Consider the following 21,617-nt stretch of genomic DNA (forward strand, 5'->3'; position numbering starts at 1 on the left):
TGTAATAATCTGTAAATTGTAAATACTGTAAAACCACCGTCATTTAATGGTCGGGCATTGCACAGCTGCAAGCATTTCACCTCATGTCATACTGTGTATGGTTGTGTGTGTGACAAATAAAATTGTAATTTGAAATTCACGATTGAGAAAAACAAGAGTTAATTTTTTTTGACACAATGTGTTGTATTAACAGACTCTGTGTGAGGTTTTCCTCCATGGCGGAAAGATCTGCAGTGTGGACTGCAGTGTCTTGGCAGGGCCCCATGGATTCTGAGAAAAGAAACGGCAGAAGAGGCAAAAGAGAGGAGCTAAAAGAATCCCCTTTCAAACTAGAGCCAGTTTAATTTTTTGACAGGCCTGCTTAATTCCCTTTTAGAGTCCCTTCAAAAGATTTTGTTCTGTGCTGCTCCTTTGTGCCTTTCCTGCAGGGAGTCTCGTGTTTGTGTTTTCCGGGCACACTTCAGCCTATTTATGCAAGCTAATTTAAAGTATAAATGAGGACGCATTTTTTGTGAGTGCACAGACAATTGCAAGTGGGAATAGAGTTTACCATTTTATTTTTTCACCTATAGTCACAGGAGCATGATGCTGTGTCTCCACTGACTTCAGACTGAGAATGTTGCATACAATTACACATTTCAGTCAAAGTGCCGCATATAAATTGGAAACTTTATTACAGTAAAGAATCATATACTTCCTTATTTCCTTACAAAACAAGCTCATGGGAAGCATTTGACTTTTATTCTGTACAGAATTTACACAGAATCTTGAATGCAATTTGAAAAACTGAACCACAGATGGCTGATATGTTCAAGTGAAACATAGGCTTGACTTATAGCATAAATACTACCTTTAAAATGTTAGGATTATATATTGTAAGATATACATTTCATATAAATGCCAGATCAAGGTGATAAAGCTAAAAATTTGTCAAAAAATATCACAGATTGCTGTTAAAAAAAACAAAAAAAAACAGCACCTTTCCAAGTGGGATTAGAACTGTAGAGATTGATGCAAGCATGCACTTTAGCTGATCTTCCTTGGAAGCACACTGGTGTGCGAACTGCAACCATTTAGGGACGCTGAATTCCTCTCTGAGCATGTCTCTTGTTATTGAGCTAATGGTGCAGCAAGAGCCCAGGAGTTGTCCATTTGGTGCACCTATTTGCAGTGTGCAGTACGAGATGATGTTGCTCGTAGTGACAGAGGTATGCAGTACTTCCTTGAAAGTCTCGTATGTTTGATGCTTGTTATGATTTCGATGTTTTAATCTCTTGATATTTTTAGCTGCACTTTTGCTTCACGTCAAGCTGACAGTGAATAAAAGATGTTTTTGATTAACTAGCCATTCAACATGCTACTTCAGTCTCTCAGTAATAAGCAATAATGATACACAGCTCCTCCAGTCATGCATACATTTTAAATAATTACCTAGATGTATTAAATTAGGTGCAGGTTTTTAATAAAATCCTCCCATAAGCAACCTTAGGTGTATGTGCACGAGAAAAGTGTTGGAATAACAAACACACTAGCTCGCCCGTCTTGCTTCACCTCACCCATTTCATTCAGGTGCAGTGCCAAGTGAATCACAGCCGTTGTCAATTTCCTGTCCAAAGTATCCAAATACCGCTCATACCTTCTGTTTTTCTTGAGAGAAAAAAAGAGCTCTCAGCTTATCTGACAAACACACTCGGGGGAATTGATTAATTTATCACTGCGAGCTGTTTTTAATTACAGTGTCAAATGATCTGTTAATGGACAAAGTGAAATCTATTACATCATCCTATATGTAAGTGAGTGTTCAGTGCCTGAGCCAACAATCCCTGGTCTCCAGTGGCCGAGGTCATACAGAATTATTGATATATGAAACTGTATTCGGAGGCATAAGCAAGACTTAATTAGCTCCTGCCTGCTCACTTATCACTGCGCAGTCTAATCCTACAGCTCGGACACTGTCTGACACCACTTTACAAAAGACATTTTCTCTAATGCCTCGAGTGCCAATCAGACCGAGACGAAAAATTTAAAATCCAACATTAAAGGGATGGAAATTAAATCCAGTGTTATTCAATTCTTGTAGCTTCATAGGCAGATATTAGCAAGGAGAGGTGCTCAAAATGTGAGAAGCATGCAACCTTGACATTGTGGAGAAATAATTGGCAGCGTGGTTGCCAGCCTGGAAGGCGAGCTCAAGGCCCCAAGGTTGAAAACTGCTTTCATTGCATTTGGCCTGAAACGGTAGCACAGCACATATTATAATGACATTCTGCCTAACGTCAGGTGAATGTTGATATGTGCTGTGTTATCAGTTTCACTGAGACTCTTTGAAGGCTTTTCCTTAGCTTTGTACTTTATTCTGTAAATGAAAAATTAATCTCCAGATCAAGGACAGAGAGCCTCTCTACAACATACGTGTAGACAATCTCTTTTATTATTTTCTCTTTTTTTCCTTTTGCTCATTTCTTGCCTTTTTTCTCTCTTCTGAGCGAGGAAGAAGAAGATTTATGGATGCTTTCTGACCAAGAAATCTGTTGAATCCTAGCTTTGCAGCAACTACTGCCCGCACGGGACAATAAAATATGTCTTTGTGATCACTAGTATGTCAAGCAGCTTTAAAAAATACTCAGGAAACCAGCTAGACTGGTTGACATGAATTGTGCTCTTAAACTATAAGAAGCACGTACATAAAATAGGTGAAACAGACATCTAACATCTCTGAAATACATTGTTCTGTTTCAGTGCAGTCTTGGAGGTCTAGCAGTAAGGATCAGCAAAAGCAATGCTTATTTTCTTCTTTTGTATGAGACACTAAATTCTATTGTAAACGGGTACACCGGCGTTCAATCCCCAGAGCCAGGGTGCAGCGGTTATGAAACTATCATAGATACGAACAATAAACACAAGAGTTAAAGAAAAGAAAAGTGTCATGATCCTGGGTTTTGTACCCAGTGTTTTCTGTTTGATATTTTCCATTTCATGTTTGGATATTACCTTTGCCTTGGTTGTGTTTTCACTCTGCTCTTGTTGGTTATTAGGTTTTTCCTGCCCTCCTATGTTCGCCATGCCTAGTCTGTGTTCCTGTGATATTTCCCGTGTTTAGTCAGTTTTGTCTTTGTGTTTGGCCTGTCGAGTTCACGTATCTTAATCTTTGTGTCAGTGTTAGATTCCTGTTTTATTTTAATAGTCCCTTGTCCTGTGTGTGTTGACTTCAGTTTTGCTTCCCTGTTGCTAGTTAATTGATTCTGTTCACCTGCACCTTGTTTTCCCCAGCTGTGTGTATTTCCCTGATTACCTCGTGTGTATTTAAGCCCTCAGTTTTCTTTAGTTCTTTGTCGTGTAGTAGTTTGTCTGCCCTTGTGTTTTGCTGTAGTTATTCTTGGCGTCATAATGTCTCTGTCTTCACCATCACCGAGATTTGCTGCTGGCGGCACCTAAATAAAGGTCAGTCTTCTGTTCTTCAAGTTTGCCTCCAAGTCTGGGTCCGTTTCCTGCCTCATCATGACAGAAAGATCTGTTCATCAGAAGAACAGTATGCTGATTCGTTCTGTCAACCAAGATGCTCTTAATGTGTTATGAGCATTTTTCTTCTAATATCCTTTGACCTGAGAGCTGAAATGGCTCAGCAGGGGGCTCTGGTGATGACCTATTGAATGCTGCTCATTAAAATATTACCTTAGCATGATTATAAACAACACTGCCCACGCTGCAGTGGCTGATTTCATCTTTTCTCCTGCTTCCTATTCCCCTCTTTCCTTTTTAGCAACACTTAACACTCTTTTCCACTTAGTGTACCATATATTCAGCAGGCCCCCTGGAGGCAAACACTGAACATGCGTCAGTGAAGGCTGGGAAGGATAACACCAGCTATTAAACCCAAAATTATGAGTACGCTCTGGCTCAGATCTGTGCATGATTCTCACTAATTCCTCAAACCACTGCTCTCAAAACGCATCTGTCTGGCCAGTGGTGGCAGAGAAGTACCACTCTACTTGTGCTCTTCAGTATAAGCTGCTGGATTAAACACAGCTCAGGGACACCGACTGGTTCATTCATTAGGTAAGGGCTGATTGGCCCAACAGATGGGTTTTAGCAAAGGGGGTTTAATCAATCCACTTTTACAGTGTTTACAGAGAAAATGGTATAGCTCAGCGTAGGCGGAGCAGAGGGGAAGGCTGTTTCATATGTTTCACATCCTCTAATTGATTTATGTGTTGCTGTACCTGGATTCTCTGCACTTCTAAAAGCCATTGCATCAAACATAGTTAGTTAAAAACCATAAATTTCCCACCCGAGCATCAAATCTCACAGCCCGGTACCAAACGACTCGGTTCATGGCCCGGGGGTTGGGGACCGCTGCACTAAAACACCATAAACACATTTAAGGTATGAAGTGATGCATTATGGAGCAGTAAGGAGCATGAGCCAAAAGAGCATAAATACATTACTTAAGCTTTTTTTAAATACATTAGAACCAGTAGATCAAAGTCTGATTTACAAAAAAAGAGAAAACTGGGAGTGTTTGTCACACATCAAAATCTATTGAGAACATTGTACCTGCTGTTACAAACAAAATCAAGAAGCACATCATTCTGTAAAAACTTCCATTTTTCTTAACTGTAACTATAATAGTAAAATCAAACATAGTAGTAAAATATTAAAAGAGCTACACTTCAACACAAGAATTTTTTTAAAATTACCATAGATTTTACATTGCTGATCAGTTACTCATGAGTGTGCCATAATAGCTTAGTGCCCCCGCAGCCACCCCCCCCTTTCAATCAAACCCTCCCAACTACAAAACTAAAACGTCTTCCAGAGACCAATGAAGTAGCCTAGTTTTGCAAGTTGATTCAGTCACAACATTTATAAATTCTACAGGTAGAAATTACTGTTTTAATCAGGCTTTTATATCAATGACCTTCAAATTTAAAAAAAAAAGTTACTGAGAATTTTTAAAGGTAAATATACCATTCTTAGGAAATGGGCAATGTGATACTGAAAGTCTAATCAAACTCTCTTCTTCTTCTTTTTTTTTTTCACAGATCTCTATGCAGTCCTATGAAAAACTTAGTATATCCCATGATTCAATAGTTTGCAGAGACACCTTTAGCAGCCTCTCATATCATTGTGAAGGAATTTTGACCTTTCTTCTTTACAACATTGTTTGAGGTTTGCTGGCATTCATGTGTACACAGAGCTCGCTTAAGATCCCACCACAGCATTTCAATCGGGTTGAATTCTGGACTTTCTCGGGGTCACTGCAACACCTTGATTCTTTTCTTTTTCAACCATTCTGTTGTAGAGTTGCTGATGTGCTTGGAATCATTGTTCTGCTGCATGACCCAATTTCATCCAAGATTTACAGTAGCTCTAGAGTACTCTAAAGCACTTTGTTATACAAGGACATGGATGACTCAATAACTGCAAGGCGTGCAGATACTGTGGCTGCAAAGCAAGCCCAAATCGTCACCCCTCCATCCCTGTGTTTGACAGTTTGCATGAGGTGTTTGTGCTGGGATGTTGTGTTCATCAAACACAGTGCTATGCACAATGGCCAGTCATGTCGGATTGAACCCGTCAGTCCAAAAGACATTGTTCCATGACATCATCACTCAGTCACTTGTATTCATGTCGACCATTAAGGTGCAGGAAGTCACTACAGTATTCTCCTGAACAACAGGTGTTGCCACTCAGACATTACCGCCACACAACTCCTGATATAAGAGAACAAGTGTAAACCAGAGGCAAAGACTTTTTTTTTGCAAATTTTCTTCCACAAAGGCTCAACTTTTCAAACACTTGTGTATATCTGTATATCTCAACATTTCTGCACTGGAATCTAATTAAAATGCCTATAAAATCACACACAGGTTATTACTTTAACTGCAGTGGCCATGATGGAACGTGCCAGATTGCAAAAATCGAGTTGCACGATCGGCCAAAGCGCCACGGATACATGTGATGTCAAACTCATATAGCATAAAAACACTGTAAGCCACAGAGTCATTATGTTTAGAGAGAAGACACTTTCTCCTGGCAACCCGTCCTAACAAGCCACACTTGTTCAGTATGTTTCAAATTTTACTATCACAAATTTTAACATGTAAAGCTACCTGACATATAGCGCTTCTTCTTTATTTTTTTCTAGGCGTCACCTTGGGGTGAATTTGCCAGAAGGTGCACTCCTGTGAAGATTGTGGCATTATGTTAACACATACTAAACGCTCCATATCAGCGTTGTAGAGGTGGTCACTCCTGCTAGTGATCAGTGCATCAAGTTCATTTGATTAGAAGCCCTTGGTTGCTACTTATCTGCTTAATTCCTATGAAAGCAGTAAGGTTGCACTTTTTACTTTTAGTTACTTTTGTTTTTCACATAACAAAAGTAACTAAAAGAGGACCTTAGGAGACAGTGAGTTTTGACTTAAATTCTACTGATACATAGGGCACATGCAGTATATGTATTTATAATATTAATTATAAATAATGACAGCTGATGTGAGCTGATGGAAAGCTAATGAACGCGTGTTATATTTGCATTTTTATTAATGTTGCTTTAATATATTGCTCGAATGATTGACAGTTTTCCTAAAAGTATGTCTTGATGCAGACGTAGATAAAGATGGCACACATCACAGCATTATGATGAGATGCTCCATGAAATGAAAATAGATCTTCCTATTTATATCGAAAGACATTCACATTGTCTGGTATGATTATGCTTATATTTCTTTTTTTTTTTCATGGATACACAGCATCTTAGATCAATGGGCAATGCAAGAAAAACTGGGTACCTCGGTCACGCAGCTTAAAACCTGCTGTTTTATATCAGTACTGTGATTCATTACAGAAAACCAAAACCCTCTCTTTGTTTTCTGATTCCTCTTTGATCAACCTTTCATTGTGTGACTAAAATAGTCGTCGCAATTTCATCACTTTTTTTAATCCAGGATTTATTTAGCCTGTGACTGTGCATGTTAATACTTTATTACAGCCTGTATGCTAAGTGGATTGTATAAGCTTGCTTAGCATAATCTCAGCAGCATAAGCATATGCACCACAGCATCCTAAAATCACACACACAGACACACTCTTGCTGCTAACCAACACTAAACCTTAAGTTGATCCATGAGCTTACTTACCAATTAGTTGGTGTATTACTTTATTTTTTAACAGATGCACCAAAGTGCAGCTCATAGGACAGCACTTCAGAGGAGTTGACTTTTCTTTACAGTGTGTGTTTGACAGAAAAAACATAAGGTGTGTTACTGTAACTGACTACCTGCTTGCCCTTTGTGTGTGTGTTCAGAGAATTGTGGAGAGCAGTTGACAAGTTGCTGACTGCTGACTCCAAGGATTTTTTTTCCTCCTCATTTCCTTGCTTCTCCTCTGCTCTCATCTCCTTTTTGCCCTTGTTGTATCCTCTGCCCTTTTCTTCTCATCCTTTTCTCCTTCTTCTCGGCCTCTTTCCTCCCTGGCAGCTCTCTGTTCAGCTACCTGCGAGTACGGTATCACCTTCCAGACACCGACGAGTACAGTGCAGCTTACAAAAATAAGCCTCTTTTCTGCACTACTGTTTTGCAGCAGAAGTGCAGATAAGAAAGAGGAAAAAAGTGAAAATGACCCCTTTTTTATTCTGGGAAAAGCAAAAGCCCACAAAGAATTAGCATGGATCAAGAGAGTAATCTGACTGCATTATTATAAAATATGCATACAAGATTTCTTATGTAAAACCAAATAACGTACAGGCGGAGAGCAGGTTTGCCTTCTTTGAAGAACAAAGTATTCTAGCAATACTTGAAAATCAAAGCTCGTTTTAAACGTGCATGTTTTTGCTTCAGTATTTCTTTCCTGCTGTCCTTGAATTTGTCTCTAAAACAACACACGATTCTTAAAAAAGAGGAGCAAATAAATATTATGCACTTTTGAAAGTGTATCAACAGAATAATATTCACAATTTACATGACCTAAAACACATTTGTATGTAAAAGCAAATTAACAACTGATTCTGAACAAAATAACAAAGGTGATGACTGACATAATGGGACAGGAAGCTAATTTGAAAGAAATACAAAAATAATCAGTCTCTAATTTAGACTCAGCTTTCCAAAAGGAGCATTCAGCTAGCTAATATTACAGCTCGGCTGAGGGGAACACAATCAATGTCCTGCCATGCTGTGTAGCCCCTTGTAATCCCTTCTGCTCAGCAATGCGATTGTACAGTGTATTTTGATAAAAGAGAAAATAGTCCCTACATGAAACTACTTGCAACAAGGTTTATGGATTGTTTCATCAGTCTCAGATTTTTTTGAAAAAAAGAAAAAAAAAGTATTGCTCATGTGGTTTTCAAATTTATTTTTTTAGTGCTTTAAGCATTGAAAGACTGTTTCAATTATATTCCAGAGAACACATATCTCTTTCTACAGCTGCTGTCACCAAAACTGGAAAGCTCAAACCAGAACAATCTGGATGAAATAGGTTTGAAATGTCTATTTAAGGTTACACTTAGCAGCTTGACGCAAAATATCAGGCAAAAAAAAAATCAGGCAATGCTACTGGAGTAAATTACTGTGGCACCTGCTTTTTTATAAGAAAAACATACAGCAACTGCTACAATACCACCTGCCTGTATTCATTTACCAAAGGAAATCCAGTAAGTCACAGATTCCTGGCACGTTTACTGGTCATCTCTGAGTCAAGAAGCTGAATAGCAATTCGCTGTTGACATCATCCTCCATCCTGAGAGGCTTGTCATATTGAGTCATGCTCAGCTCTCTTATGCTGCAATACAAAGGCCAACTGAAATGTGTCACATAACAGACAAGCACAAACATGATACAAACAGGACTGCAGCCTTGCCACTCAGATGCTCAGACCCGAGAGGAAAAAGACTGAGATTACAACAAAAAAAGTAGAATGCATGCTCCGTGTGGGAATGTGGCTTGTTTTTACAAGAAGGATATTTTTTCATAACATCATTTCTCCTGTGGACATGCACTTGATTGTTTTATCCACCATATGTTCACTGCTGTCTCGGCCAAAAGAAAACAGTTGTGTGTTTTTGATGCTTAATATATCTGTCAGATATCTTTTTCCCCAATATATATTTTCACATCTATGTGTCTTCATAACCTCTATTTCCATGGAGGTTTCATTTTAAGGGAGGTTAAGAATGCTCTCCAATAACAATGGGCTTCTCTCAGCAACTTACTGAGCATCTGATAATCAACCGAACTGATGCCTACAAAGCAGGGGAAGGTCAATAAAAGATATCAAATCGCTTCCAGCTAACCATTTCCACTATCTGAAATGTCATTAGAAAATGGCAGTTAAGAGGAGCTGTGGAAGTTAAGTCAAGAAGAAAGCTTTCAAATAAAACTCAAAGTCAGCAGGAGAGAAAGGCAAATCAAAGATATGGCTGCAAAGAAGCTGCGTCATCCCTCTGTGTAGAGTTAAGGTTGCAGGTATGGTCTATTATTAATGACTGTTTCATGTAGACCCGGGTGTGCATCATCACAAAAGTCCAAGAGCTCATTTGTAGCTAGAAGCTACAAATGAGCTCTTTTCACCCACTAAATATCATGAAATTGTAAAGCAAGACAAGAAGGGGAAATTAAGAACAGGCTAGCTTTTCTTGTTTTGTAAAAACAAGCTTTATGTTCTGAAATGATCCTCAAAATAATCATAACTAAACACCACCTAAAATCTGAGCAGTAGATTTAGTAGATTTTGCTGTATATACGCAAGGGAGCTTTCATAGGTAGAGAAGGCTAGCATTTAATGTATGACGTTTAAGCAAAGACAAACGATTTCATTTGCCACTGTTACTGTTTTAGCTAACAAAGGGTAAAAGTCATTTTATCTAAGTGTCCATAACGTATGATGCTACTTTATAGAGGCCAAATTGATACTGTATTTTTAATTGATCTAGATTTAGAAGGCATGAGACACATAACGTCACGTTTCTTTAAAAAAGTCAAGTGTCCTTTAATAACTAGGCGTACACGTTTGTGTGTGTTACAGGAAAAATGATTCTATGTTTCTTTACCTTCTTTTAAATGTACAAAGATGCCTTTTGTCTGCCCTTTGCCTATGGTTAGATTAGTTTGGAATGATCTTTTTAGACTTTCCCAGCAAAGACATCTTGTTTCTGGGACATATTGTTTTAGATTGTTTTATCTCTCACAGCCTTCTCCCAGCTCTCTGCTGACGAGACTAGCGTCACATATGGAGTTGTTTATTTTATTTGTTTTGTATTTTCTTATCCTGTTCTCACTGTCTTTCCTATAAAAATTACCAAGCCACTGTGCATGGTGTGAGTTGTTCTTAGCAGCTCACCCGTGTACACGTTTGATAAAGAAAGTAACTTTGTCTCATTGTGTCTTTATTTCTCCTGGGTCTTTTACAGAGTTTTCCCCCAACATTTCTTGGTCCTTCGACAGCCGGATCACCTCCATCGTGTCCCATCTCCGTGACCAGTCCACGTTGTTCGCCTGTCGACAGCCCACACACCAGGTGTGTGGAAAAAGACCAAGAGCGTTAAATTCGGGTCTTGGCCAACGTCTTAGAAAGCGACCCACGGTGGTGGGGCCCGATCGAGGTGGACCAGACCCGGCGACACCGACCAGGTAGATACAGACACACTGACACAATCTTGCGTAAAAGCGCATTTTGAATTCAGGGAATTTAAAATAGCGGAAGTAGCTCGTCGACTGGTAGCTTTGGAAGCTCGTCGACTGGTAGCGTAGCTCGTCGACTGGTAGCTCTGGGAGCTCGTCGACTGGTAGCTTTGGAGCTCTGGGTAGCTCCCCCAGCTGGGTCTAGACTGGGTCTAGGGAGTAAGTAGCTCTGGGAGCTCCCCTTATTATAAGGGTTCCGGTCGCGCGCGTCGAAGCTGTGAATGTGTGTGTGTGTATTGTTTTAATTAATGGAGCAAGCTGAATTTTCACGGTCCAATAAGAGACTGAGCTGCTCCTACTGTGTTTTTCTTTTACTGCTATTCACTGACGTGCTGGTGAGTTGAGAGAACGGTCGAGTTCCGTCTCGTAAAGTTCACACCGCTTTTGGAAATAGTCCGAAAGTAGAAGGGCGTGTGAGCAACCACTCTCGTCTCTAATACCAGCGAAGGTGATAGCAGCTGTATTGTGTATATATTACTTAAACAAAAATAAGTAAATACATAAATAAGATGGGTAATCAAGCAAGTGAAATTAAAACTCACTCCTGCTGACGAGCAGTGGTGAGAAAAGAAAAGTCCAGACGCCGGACAAAAACAGTGTCTGTAAACTGAGAGATTTAAGAAAACAAAATATAGACAGTCAGAAGAACAGAATCCAACTGCCAGTTTAGTAAAACCAGAAGACGAGACACTGTGCAGTTCCCACAATCCTTTTAGAAAGCCATCACTCATTCCTGCAGCCGCATCTGCAGCACCACCCATATCAGGAAGAACATAATAATCCCTTATTAAGTGAAAACTAGAGATCAAAGTAGTTTGAAGTAGTTTAAAAGGGTTGAAAACAGACCCCACTGAGTAGATATAAATATAAAAAGTACGAAATAAAGATGAACAAAGGGAAAATTACAGTAGAAATTATCTTTAGAGTACTTGAAATTAATAATAGCAAGGATAACAACCTGTAAAGTGATATTAACAATGAAACACAGTTGACATGATGACCATGCCCAGCATGTATAAAATGAATATAAAGCAAATAATTCACACGAAAATATTTTAATAAGGTATATTAAGGCTGTGTCACTGTTCAGCCAAGGACAGTGTGTGAAAAGGTAACTGTCTCCACCTTGGGAAAAGGATGATTCTGCAGGTCATCTGAAGCCCTTGATGGATACAAAATAAAATATAAATAATATATTATAATAGAACTGCCTGGTCCGCCATGCAACAGAGAGAACAAATGTGACCGCAGATTGGATGAATTCTAAATTATCTGTTTGCTGAATAAGATGAACTAACAAATTGGCTCAGGAGTAGTATAATGGTACACACTGATAAAATATTATAATATGCTATTGCTGTTATATAAGACAAAGAGGATAATATTAACAATGACATAATATTAATATGAAGAGGCACCTTAATCGGTTATGATGTGAGGTGGATAATTGTTAAGCAGTAGTCTGCATCAAGCTTAAGGTTTGCTGAAACTCAGTGTAATGACATGTGAGATGAAGACAATACGGAGAATAACTAAACTAATGAAGTGCATAGAGGCACTTGACCAGCTTGAAACTTATCATCCTAGAATGACACATTGCTGAGATATAGAGCACACCTATAATAACAACCAATAAGCAAAACCCTGTAGACAACAGCTAAAACTACAGGATTGAGAAGCTGAATTAAATATGTAGACACTGCTAAGCTGATGAACATGTTCCACATTTTCTTTTCTTTTTATTTATTTGTTTCTTTTAGAGCAGAAGCTGCTGTAACACACCCAAAGAAAGACTGTAGGTCTGACCAACCGTCTCAGTCGTGGGCAAAAAGATGTCAGTCAATAAAATTCTAAAAGATAATTTATTGACGAAAAATATATCAAGAGATAAAAGATAAAACAGTCCAGTGTCCCACTTAAGAATTGTATAAAAACACACAGTCCCAAGGCCAGAGACAGCTATGACACACGGCCAAGTTGCACTCCACCTGTTGCCTTTAACAGGGTTAGAAGTTGTACTTGGAGACCCACCACCCTGCAAGCATATAGTCAGTGGTCACTCAAGCCTCTGCAACCCAGCTGCCTTTAGGCTGTGGCATATAATAGGCCCTGGACTGCACAGAGAGACAAAACGACACACTTAATATAAAATTCATAGCGCAAAACCAATCCATCCCAATCATATCTGATTTCATCACATTACATACCTGCACAGAGAGACAAAACAAAACAGCAGTGGTTGTAGTGTGGGCTATAAGTAGACCAGTGTATCAGTGCAATCAAGTACACCTGCCTCTAATTAGTCCAACCTCATTCCAGCCATTGGCTCACCAAAAATGTGACACACACAAAACCACTCCCAACCCAGTGAAACGTCACACAATAATATGGAGCTGAATTAACACAGGCACATTAGTCTAGTATGTTACAGGCTGCATGCTATTAAAAGCCAACATATGCAGACTTCTGCCTTGTTCGGGTGGCAGCATTTTTTTTTTTTTTTTTCCTCTTTTTCTTTTGTGTCCTGACACGTTTATGTTTTTTGTTTTTGTTTGATTATTTTGTTGGTTTTGGAAACGAATTTAAACGAACTTGTGACAATACTTGAGAATCACAGTGACACATAGTGATTAGGCATATGATTGAAAAATGCCTAGGTTTAGAGCTGTGAGCTATGAGCTGTGAGCAATGCAAAGTTAAATATATATTTGTATAAATGGGAAACAACCCTAACTTGAAAGTTTGAAATGTGTGAGATCCATGCATTGTTTGAAGAACTAGAAATTACCTAAAAATGCCTTAAGTGAAAATGTAGAGTTGCATCTATTCTCCCAAACAAAAAAAACAAAAACCAAAAAAAGGGAGAAGCATTCTGTAACTTAAAAATAAGGCTGACTGTTGACAACAGACTAAAACACTAATTCGCAGGTGGCTATCAGGAACAGAGAGGCGAGCAAAGTCACAAACACCAAGGCCGCAGACAGCCACGCAGAAACAGCAGATAACATAGAGACAACGCCTGCTAGAACCGTGGAGAGGAAGGTCACTTCACACGAGATTGTTGCGCATGTGAAATACACAAAGATAAACAAATAACCATTTATATAGACAGCCAGTATGTTTTCTCTGCTGTGCATCATTTTGCAAAAAATCTGGAAAACCAGAGGAATGATTACACCAACTGGCAAACCAGCATGCCAACCTCTTACAACGCCTACTGACTCTTTCATTACTACAGGCAACAATTTTGCTGACAGAGCAGCAAAATAGGCGGCACAAAAGACAAACATCACATTGATGGCAGTAAACACACATCAGATTCCACTGGATGTGTTGAAAAATGAACATAAAGCAGCAAGCACAGCAGAGCAGGCAAAATGGCTAAAACACGGTGCAGTTCTGACAAACGACTTAATGATGTGTTATGGCAAGCCAGTGTTGCCAAAATTCCTCCACAAAATGGCGGCATTAGTGACTCATGGCTGTACGCATTTGTCAACGGGGGGACTGACCAGTATTGTCAACTCTCATTTCTACACTGTAAATTCTACACTGTAAATTTTGAAACCTCAGCAAAACAATTTGTCAGAACATGCATGACGTGTCAAAAAATGTAATGCTCAGGGAAACCTGAGACCACACAATCCATATGGACTTTATTGAGCTAAATGAATGCCAAGGGTAAAAATACACCCTAGTGGTTATAGATGTATTCTCAAAGTGGCCAGAAATCTACCCAGTGAAAAAGGCAGATACAATTTCAGTAGCAAAATGTATGTCTAAGTTGTAGGAAAATAAAGAGATGATTGTAAATGACGAAGAATGTAATGATGTCTATCAAGTGTCTTGCAGACTAAAGCCCGGTGACTGGGTTCTGATCAAAGTGCTCCAAAGGAAAAACTGGAGCACACCCAGGTGGGAGGGGCCATACCAAGTCCTCCTCACTACACCGACCGCTTGCAAAATTGCGGGACGACCATCCTGGATCCATCAGAGTCACTGCAGGCGAGTCAGTGAAGCCATCTAAACACAGCTGACGGCAGGCTTGCCCGCTTGTTGTGATCTCGCCCGGTGGAGGGGTCAGCTTTCCTGGCCGGGGGGTCTACTCGCGACAGGAGGGTGTGTTCCGTCGTCATGAGGTGGTGGCTCTTATCAACTGCAGCGGCCCTGACCATGGCCGGGCTCCTCACCTTTGCTTCCATGAGGGACAACAAGTCACGCTATATGGAGAAAAGGCAGACACTGTATGACAAAGGAAAGTACACCAAGTTTCCCCATGGATACGCCACTAACTTCTGGTGGCAGTTTATGAACACTACAGCGCACTTGAATAACAAAACTGACTGCTATGCATGTACCCATATGCCCCTATCCTCACAGACGTCTGGCCTGTGGCCGTACAGCATACCTGAAGATCGCAGTTGGTGCCTGTTGGGCCTGGCAACACATCCAGGCTACGGTACTCTTTGGTCCAAAGCCAACTACAGCATCCCAGCAAAAGCAACCTGGAGGTCATCATCACTCACAAATGTGAACTGTTCCGGACAGACCTACCTACTGACCTGGCCCCAAGTCTCAGACCCACTGCCTGATGTAATTCTACTGAACAAACTGAACGCATCACAACTGCCAGTATGTGTGATGAACAATGGCTCGCGGGCAGTGGGGGAGCTGCCTACTCACCTATGTAAGTCCATATACACTTTCTGCCCACCAAGGAACGAGAGGAAGTGTATGACCTGTTCAATCAACGCCACCTGTGCCAGTAACACGACGCTGATGGGCCTAAACTGTCGCCCCGACTACAGCTACCAAATGCCACTACAAACAAAGACTCAGTACCAGACAGGATGTGCACGGACGGCACCCAGCAGCAGAGGAACCAGAGTTTTGGCTGACTGGTACTTCCTATGTGGCAACAAGGCTTATCTGTCACTCCCTGAAGGTTGGGGAGGTCTGTGCGCCCTGGTGGAATTATCAGATCACGTTTTCTTCATGCAAAGTGTTGCACATCACCCAAGCAGCCGGCAGAGACGTGAAGTGGACATCGCCTCCCCCAATTCTTTCGGCATTACCGTGGACACTGGAGTGCCGGGAGAGTTTCGCATCTGGGGAGGAGGAGTGAAATTCTTACAGAGCTTGATCCCCGGCATTGGAGTTGCCGAGGTGCGGGATCATGTGGAAATCAACCGATATGCTCTGCTACGACACATCAACTTGACTAAGACCCTGGGAACTGCCTTAGCAGGAGAACAGCAGGCCATCAGAACGATGGTGCTGCAGAACAGACTGACACTAGACCTGCTAACAGCATCACAAGGAGGAGTTTGCAAGCTGATCGGGGAAACATGTTGCACTTTTATCCCTGATGGATACGAAACTGGAGGAGACATTTATGAAGCTTTGCAGAATTTGTCCATTCTGCAAAAATATGTCACTGACCACACATCCGGAGCAGCTACACCGCCATGTCTAAGAGTAATGATTTCAAAGATGATAACAACTACAATGACTGCTTATGTTGCCGTGCCTCAAGAAGAACAGCATCCCGTTGCAATTCTGTTAGAGGAGAACTTGTAATAACTGCTAATGAATGACGTGGTGATTAAAAATGATTTCTGCCTTTTTCAAGTGATCATGCACTGATTAAAACATTAGTAGGTTATGCAAGTTTTCATGCTTTTATTTTTTTTGAAGTCTTGAGTTTTAAACATAAGTTTTTCATTTTAAATATAACGTTTTCATGCTTTTATTTTTTGAAGTTTTCATCCTTGTATTTTTTGAAGTTTTCATTTTACATATTAGGTTTTCATCATTTTTAAATATAAAGTTTTCATTTTACTTTTCACCCTTTTATTTTTTGTAAGTTTTCGTTTTAAAATATAAGGTTTTTATCCTTTATTTTTTGTAGTTTTAGTTTTATTATTTTTTCTTGTTTATTCCACTTGTTATTTCATTTACTATGTTTTTCTTTTTTATTATTTTCTTTTGTTTTATTCTTTAGACCAAATGACTGCCATTTCTGCTATGCTGACATTTTGAAAATTTTGGAAATTAAAAAAATTGCCTAAGATACTTAATAAATAACCTTCATAGACAATTGTTGTATACATTTAAAATAAGTTAAAACAGGAGGGAATGTTACAGGAAAAATGATTCTATGTTTCTTTACCTTCTTTTAAATGTACAAAGATGCCTTTTGTCTGCCCTTTGCCTATGGTTAGATTAGTTTGGAATGATCTTTTTAGACTTTCCCAGCAAAGACATCTTGTTTCTGGGACATATTGTTTTAGATTGTTTTATCTCTCACAGCCTTCTCCCAGCTCTCTGCTGACGAGACTAGCGTCACATATGGAGTTGTTTATTTTATTTGTTTTGTATTTTCTTATCCTGTTCTCACTGTCTTTCCTATAAAAATTACCAAGCCACTGTGCATGGTGTGAGTTGTTCTTAGCAGCTCACCCGTGTACACGTTTGATAAAGAAAGTAACTTTGTCTCATTGTGTCTTTATTTCTCCTGGGTCTTTTACAGAGTTTTCCCCCAACAGTGTGGTTGCACATGATCGTCACCTGCAGACTCGCTCAGAGACACAAACTTGGCTGAAATACACGGGATAGAAAATGGCAGCTTCCAACACACAGGCATCTGGTGTGTGATGATGACATTTTTCTCACATATTTAATCTGCCTCCTTCAGGCTTATCATACAAACGCACTCATGAGAATACACATGAAAATGCAAGAACGAGAGAAACACAAGCATATATTACTGGATTCACCAGGACTCAGAGGACAGAAGGTTTCAATTGGGGAGCCCTGACAGACAGCTGTGCAGATTCCAAACATCTGTACAGGACCGAGCTAACAGCAAGATTATTATCAGATCAAGTCCGCCATCTTTTTTGCCAAGGAACCTGATTCAGTATTCAAAATGGGGAATACTGAATTCTCTATAGGTGTCTGTATCTTGCTCTTCCCATCTATGACAGTCGGCACTGACTACCTCTCCTCCCCTTGTCAGTGTTGGTGAAGCTTATGTTGCATTTAAGTGAAGTGGGATCAATGTGTCTCACAACATGACAGCTCAAAGCAGCAGGCTGGACACACTGATGCATTTAAACCCTTGGTGGAGTTTGTCAAATGACAGTGTGGATATAATGTGAAAGGTGCTGCTCAGAGTAATGAATCTACATAAAATTATCACCAAAATCTCGAGTTTTTGTCAGCTTCACAGAGCTTTTAGCTGACTGCTGAGCAGTCCAGACTCTAATTTACAGTTTATTAGACTCTCATAAAATCATGTTTGGGTGGCTGTTATCTGTGGAAATAACTAATAACTAATAATAAATCAATTATACACTACAATCACATCACCAAGCAGCAGACCTACATGATATCCTGGAATTGCATATAAATAGCATGCTGCTTCTGGCACATTTCACATGTCATTATGTGAAATGGTAAAGGACAGGGCTATTGGGTCACTGGTGGATGTGTGAAATGATATGTCCAACTTTGGGTCGCAGGGGAAACTGGAGCCTATCCTACCCGTCACAGGGCGCAAGGTAGGGTACACCCTGAACAGGTCTGATCCACACCGACGGCACATTTAGAATCACCAACTAACCTGTGGGAGGAAGCTGGAGCACCCAGAAAGATCACATACAGGCAGAGGGAGAACGTGCAAACTCAATACAGAAAGGCTCCAGTCAGCCTGTGTATTCAAACGCAGGACCCTTTTTCTGTGAGGCAAAAGTGTCCTGCATCCTGGGGTGAATAAATTATGTTGGAAAAAAAGGTAACACTAAAGGAATTCACAAAATTATTCAATATATGTGGCATTCACTGGCTATCCTTAACAGCTAGACAAAGATCCCTCATCCCTAGCAACTGCACATATTCGGGCATTTAGCTGCTAAAGAGCCTCCTTAGATGTTGGAAAAATGTATTTACGCTTTTATACTGCATATTGTTGTGTAACTGCATGATATAAGCAAAACAAAAACACACTTTTAGTGATACTGCTCCACAGTTGTCACGATCCTGGGTCGTTTTAACCAAGCGTTTTTTAAGTTTTCTTATATTTTGATGTTATATATAATTTCATAACTTTTGCCACTTTTGTTAATAGGACCTTTCAACTGAACTCTTACCTATTAAAAATTATTCACGTAATTAATTTACAAAAAAACTCAAATAACGTGGGTGTGCACACCCTCTTATAACTGTGCATGTAGTGTTTTTCAGAAAATCTTGTAGTATTTCCATGACATTTACTTAGTGGCATCTTACAGCGTATCTTTGTCAGCAAAAAGCTAACAAAGCATCAAAAAGCTCTCATTGTTGAAAGGTATCAACCAGGAGAAGGCTGCAAAGAATTTCCAAAGTATTAGATATAATATAGAACTGTCATCAACAAGTGGAGGAAGATATGGTGACATTACACAGTGACATTACCAAGAACTGGATGTCCCCCCAAAATTGATGAAACACATTAAAGAAGCTGCAGCAATTTCTGGCAAGAACTACATGTGACAACAATCTTTGTATTTTTAATGCATCTGGGCTATGTGATAGGGTGGCAAAACAGAAACTTTTGTTGTGAAGGAAAAAATAAAATCATCTCAATTTTACAACAACACAGCGAGTCTACCAAAAGCATGCAGGAACGTGTTAGTGTATGATGAGACCAAGGCGGAAGTTTTTAGTCATAATTCCAAAGAGGATTTGGTGCAAAAACAGCATATCATCAAAAGAAAAACATGGGGGTGGTGACATCATGCTTTGGGTTGTTTTTATTCTTTTGGAACTTTGGATATAAACAAGATGGGGGTTTCCAAATTCCAATCAATTTTTTCAAAACACCTTCAGGTGACTGCTAGAAGGTCAAAAAAATACGAGGAATTTCACCTTTCAGCTCAACAACATACATTCAGGTTAACAAAATAATGGCTCCACCAGAAGAACGTCAAGGTTTTGGAAAGGCCCAGCCCTAAAAACATTTAGATTTGAAGCATTTTTGCAAGAAAAGTGAGCGCATCTTAATATTGCCAAATTAGGATGTGCCATGCTAATAGGCTGCCCACAAAGTCTGAATGAATTCTTCAAAGTCTTCGTTTAACCTCCTAAGACCCGAACTCTTCCACGGCATGCATTTTTAATTTCTCTTTGATATTTGGGCTGATTGGGGCCTGATAAATTTTTTTTACCTAATTTTAGTTTCTAAGAAAAATGAGAGCCACATATGAGGATATTCATTTAAAATTTCAGTATAATTTCAGTATATAATGTAAAGTATAATAGCAGTATAATGTCCTCGTAAGTGGATATCAGGCCCTTGTAGAGCAGAATTGAGTATTTTGGTCTAAGTAACCCAAAATGTGATGTCCACATATGTGGACGCCAGGTCCTAGGGGGTTAAAGGTGTGCAATATTTATGCAAACAGGTTATTGTACGATTTGTTTTTTAATTAGGCGGTACAGGTTACAGGTCCCATTAAAGGTGAAATCGTGATCTTTTGTCTTGATCTAATTTTTAAAGCACAAACACCTTTCACCCTAACAGAGCTACGCAGACTTTTTCCATCTAAACTGTCCCCATTCAATTGTGCAGTGCAAGAATATCCCACTTCCTACACTGACGAGGGAGAAAAAACTGATAAAGACAGATGATAGAACTCCTTCTAAATGTACTACATAAAGCAAATGAGAAGGATCTAAATATATTTTGTAGGGCTGAAAAAAAAAAGCATTGCTCCTTAATTACAGTGATTCATTTTCTATCAAGTTTCTGAGATTCAAAGTCTGTGCAAACACAGAAATAATACACACACAAACATGCCAAAACACACAAACACCCTGTTATCACCCAAACATGCTCATGAGTGACAAGACAAGTAGGCAGTGTTTTGAGTGCTGCTGGAGACAGTGTGAAGCCTCCTTCATAGACTGCTTAATGAATTGACAGAAGCCCCCTGTGTCCTCTGCCAAACAGCAGAGAGTTATCAACAATACAGCCCTGGCATCTGTTTCTCAGCCAGGAGGGCCCATCCCTCTTTCATCCTTTTTTTTTTTTCTTTTATTCATCATAACTTTTACACAATCTTGTTTTTTCTCCTGGAAGAGAAGCATATTTCTAATTACCTCAGGGCTATTCATTACAAATGACACCCTCCACATTGCACTGCGAAGATATTCCGAGTGTTGAAGAAAATGGGGCTATGCCTCTGCACTGTGTTCTTCTGTATTGATGAAAAGGGAGATAGAGGGAAGGAAAGCTTTTATCTTTTGACAAAATGCTATGCCGGGGCATGAATATCTGCTTTTTACTGTCAGCCTATCGTCTGTGTGAAGGATCTGTTGAAGGGAGCTGGTCTTGCTTGAGAGAGCACTGAGAGAAAGTCTGATCTGGGGCGGTGAATCACCTGGAGGAGGCATTCACATTACAAGTGACGTGAAGAAGATTCATTATGCCGCAAAAAGGATCAAAGCCAAAGGAAGCATAACATCTATACAATCACAGTACAACTGCTCTGCATTCCTATTTCTGCTCCTGCCCTGTGTTTCTGAGGTCACACAGTGCTCCGAATCTCTCAACCTTAGAGGAATGCTTTGTGGTAATGGTTGAGGTAATCAGACATCCGGCTGCCTCTCTGGCTTCTGGACAGAAATTAAATAAACATATTCAATCAGCCCCCAAAGGAGTGCAATATTTACCTCCTGCTAGTTAAGGCATAGCGAGTACAGCTGTCGACGAGGCTAATATTGCAATCACACAATCAATGGTGTGACGTGATTGCTTTGTCCCGGCTGTTCTGACTGAGTTTTAATGTTTGTACATTCTGTGCCGAGAGGCAGTGGATCAAAAATGTATTATTAAACAGATGTTTACATTTTTCCATGTGTTTGCAGCACAGCTTACTATATTAAATCTCACAT

The 21,617-nt window shown here is 39.8% G+C and overlaps 2 protein-coding genes across 2 annotated transcripts in view; one reads left to right on the forward strand and one right to left on the reverse strand.

Moving 5' to 3' along the window:
• The window catches only part of tafa3a (TAFA chemokine like family member 3a), a 128,317-nt gene that overhangs the window by 75,868 nt on the left and 30,832 nt on the right, over positions 1-21,617 (reverse strand). The gene's annotated exons all lie outside the window — the stretch shown is intronic.
• LOC143418666 (uncharacterized) lies at positions 10,257-17,222 on the forward strand. The gene is made up of 2 exons (XM_076884284.1): positions 10,257-10,628; positions 14,522-17,222. The coding sequence occupies exon 2, from the start codon at positions 14,814-14,816 to the stop codon at positions 16,257-16,259; it is 1,446 nt and encodes a 481-aa protein (XP_076740399.1). The 5' UTR covers positions 10,257-10,628; positions 14,522-14,813; the 3' UTR covers positions 16,260-17,222.

The sequence above is a fragment of the Maylandia zebra genome, linkage group LG5, assembly GCF_041146795.1.
Source record: "Maylandia zebra isolate NMK-2024a linkage group LG5, Mzebra_GT3a, whole genome shotgun sequence".
Lineage (NCBI taxonomy): Eukaryota > Metazoa > Chordata > Actinopteri > Cichliformes > Cichlidae > Maylandia > Maylandia zebra.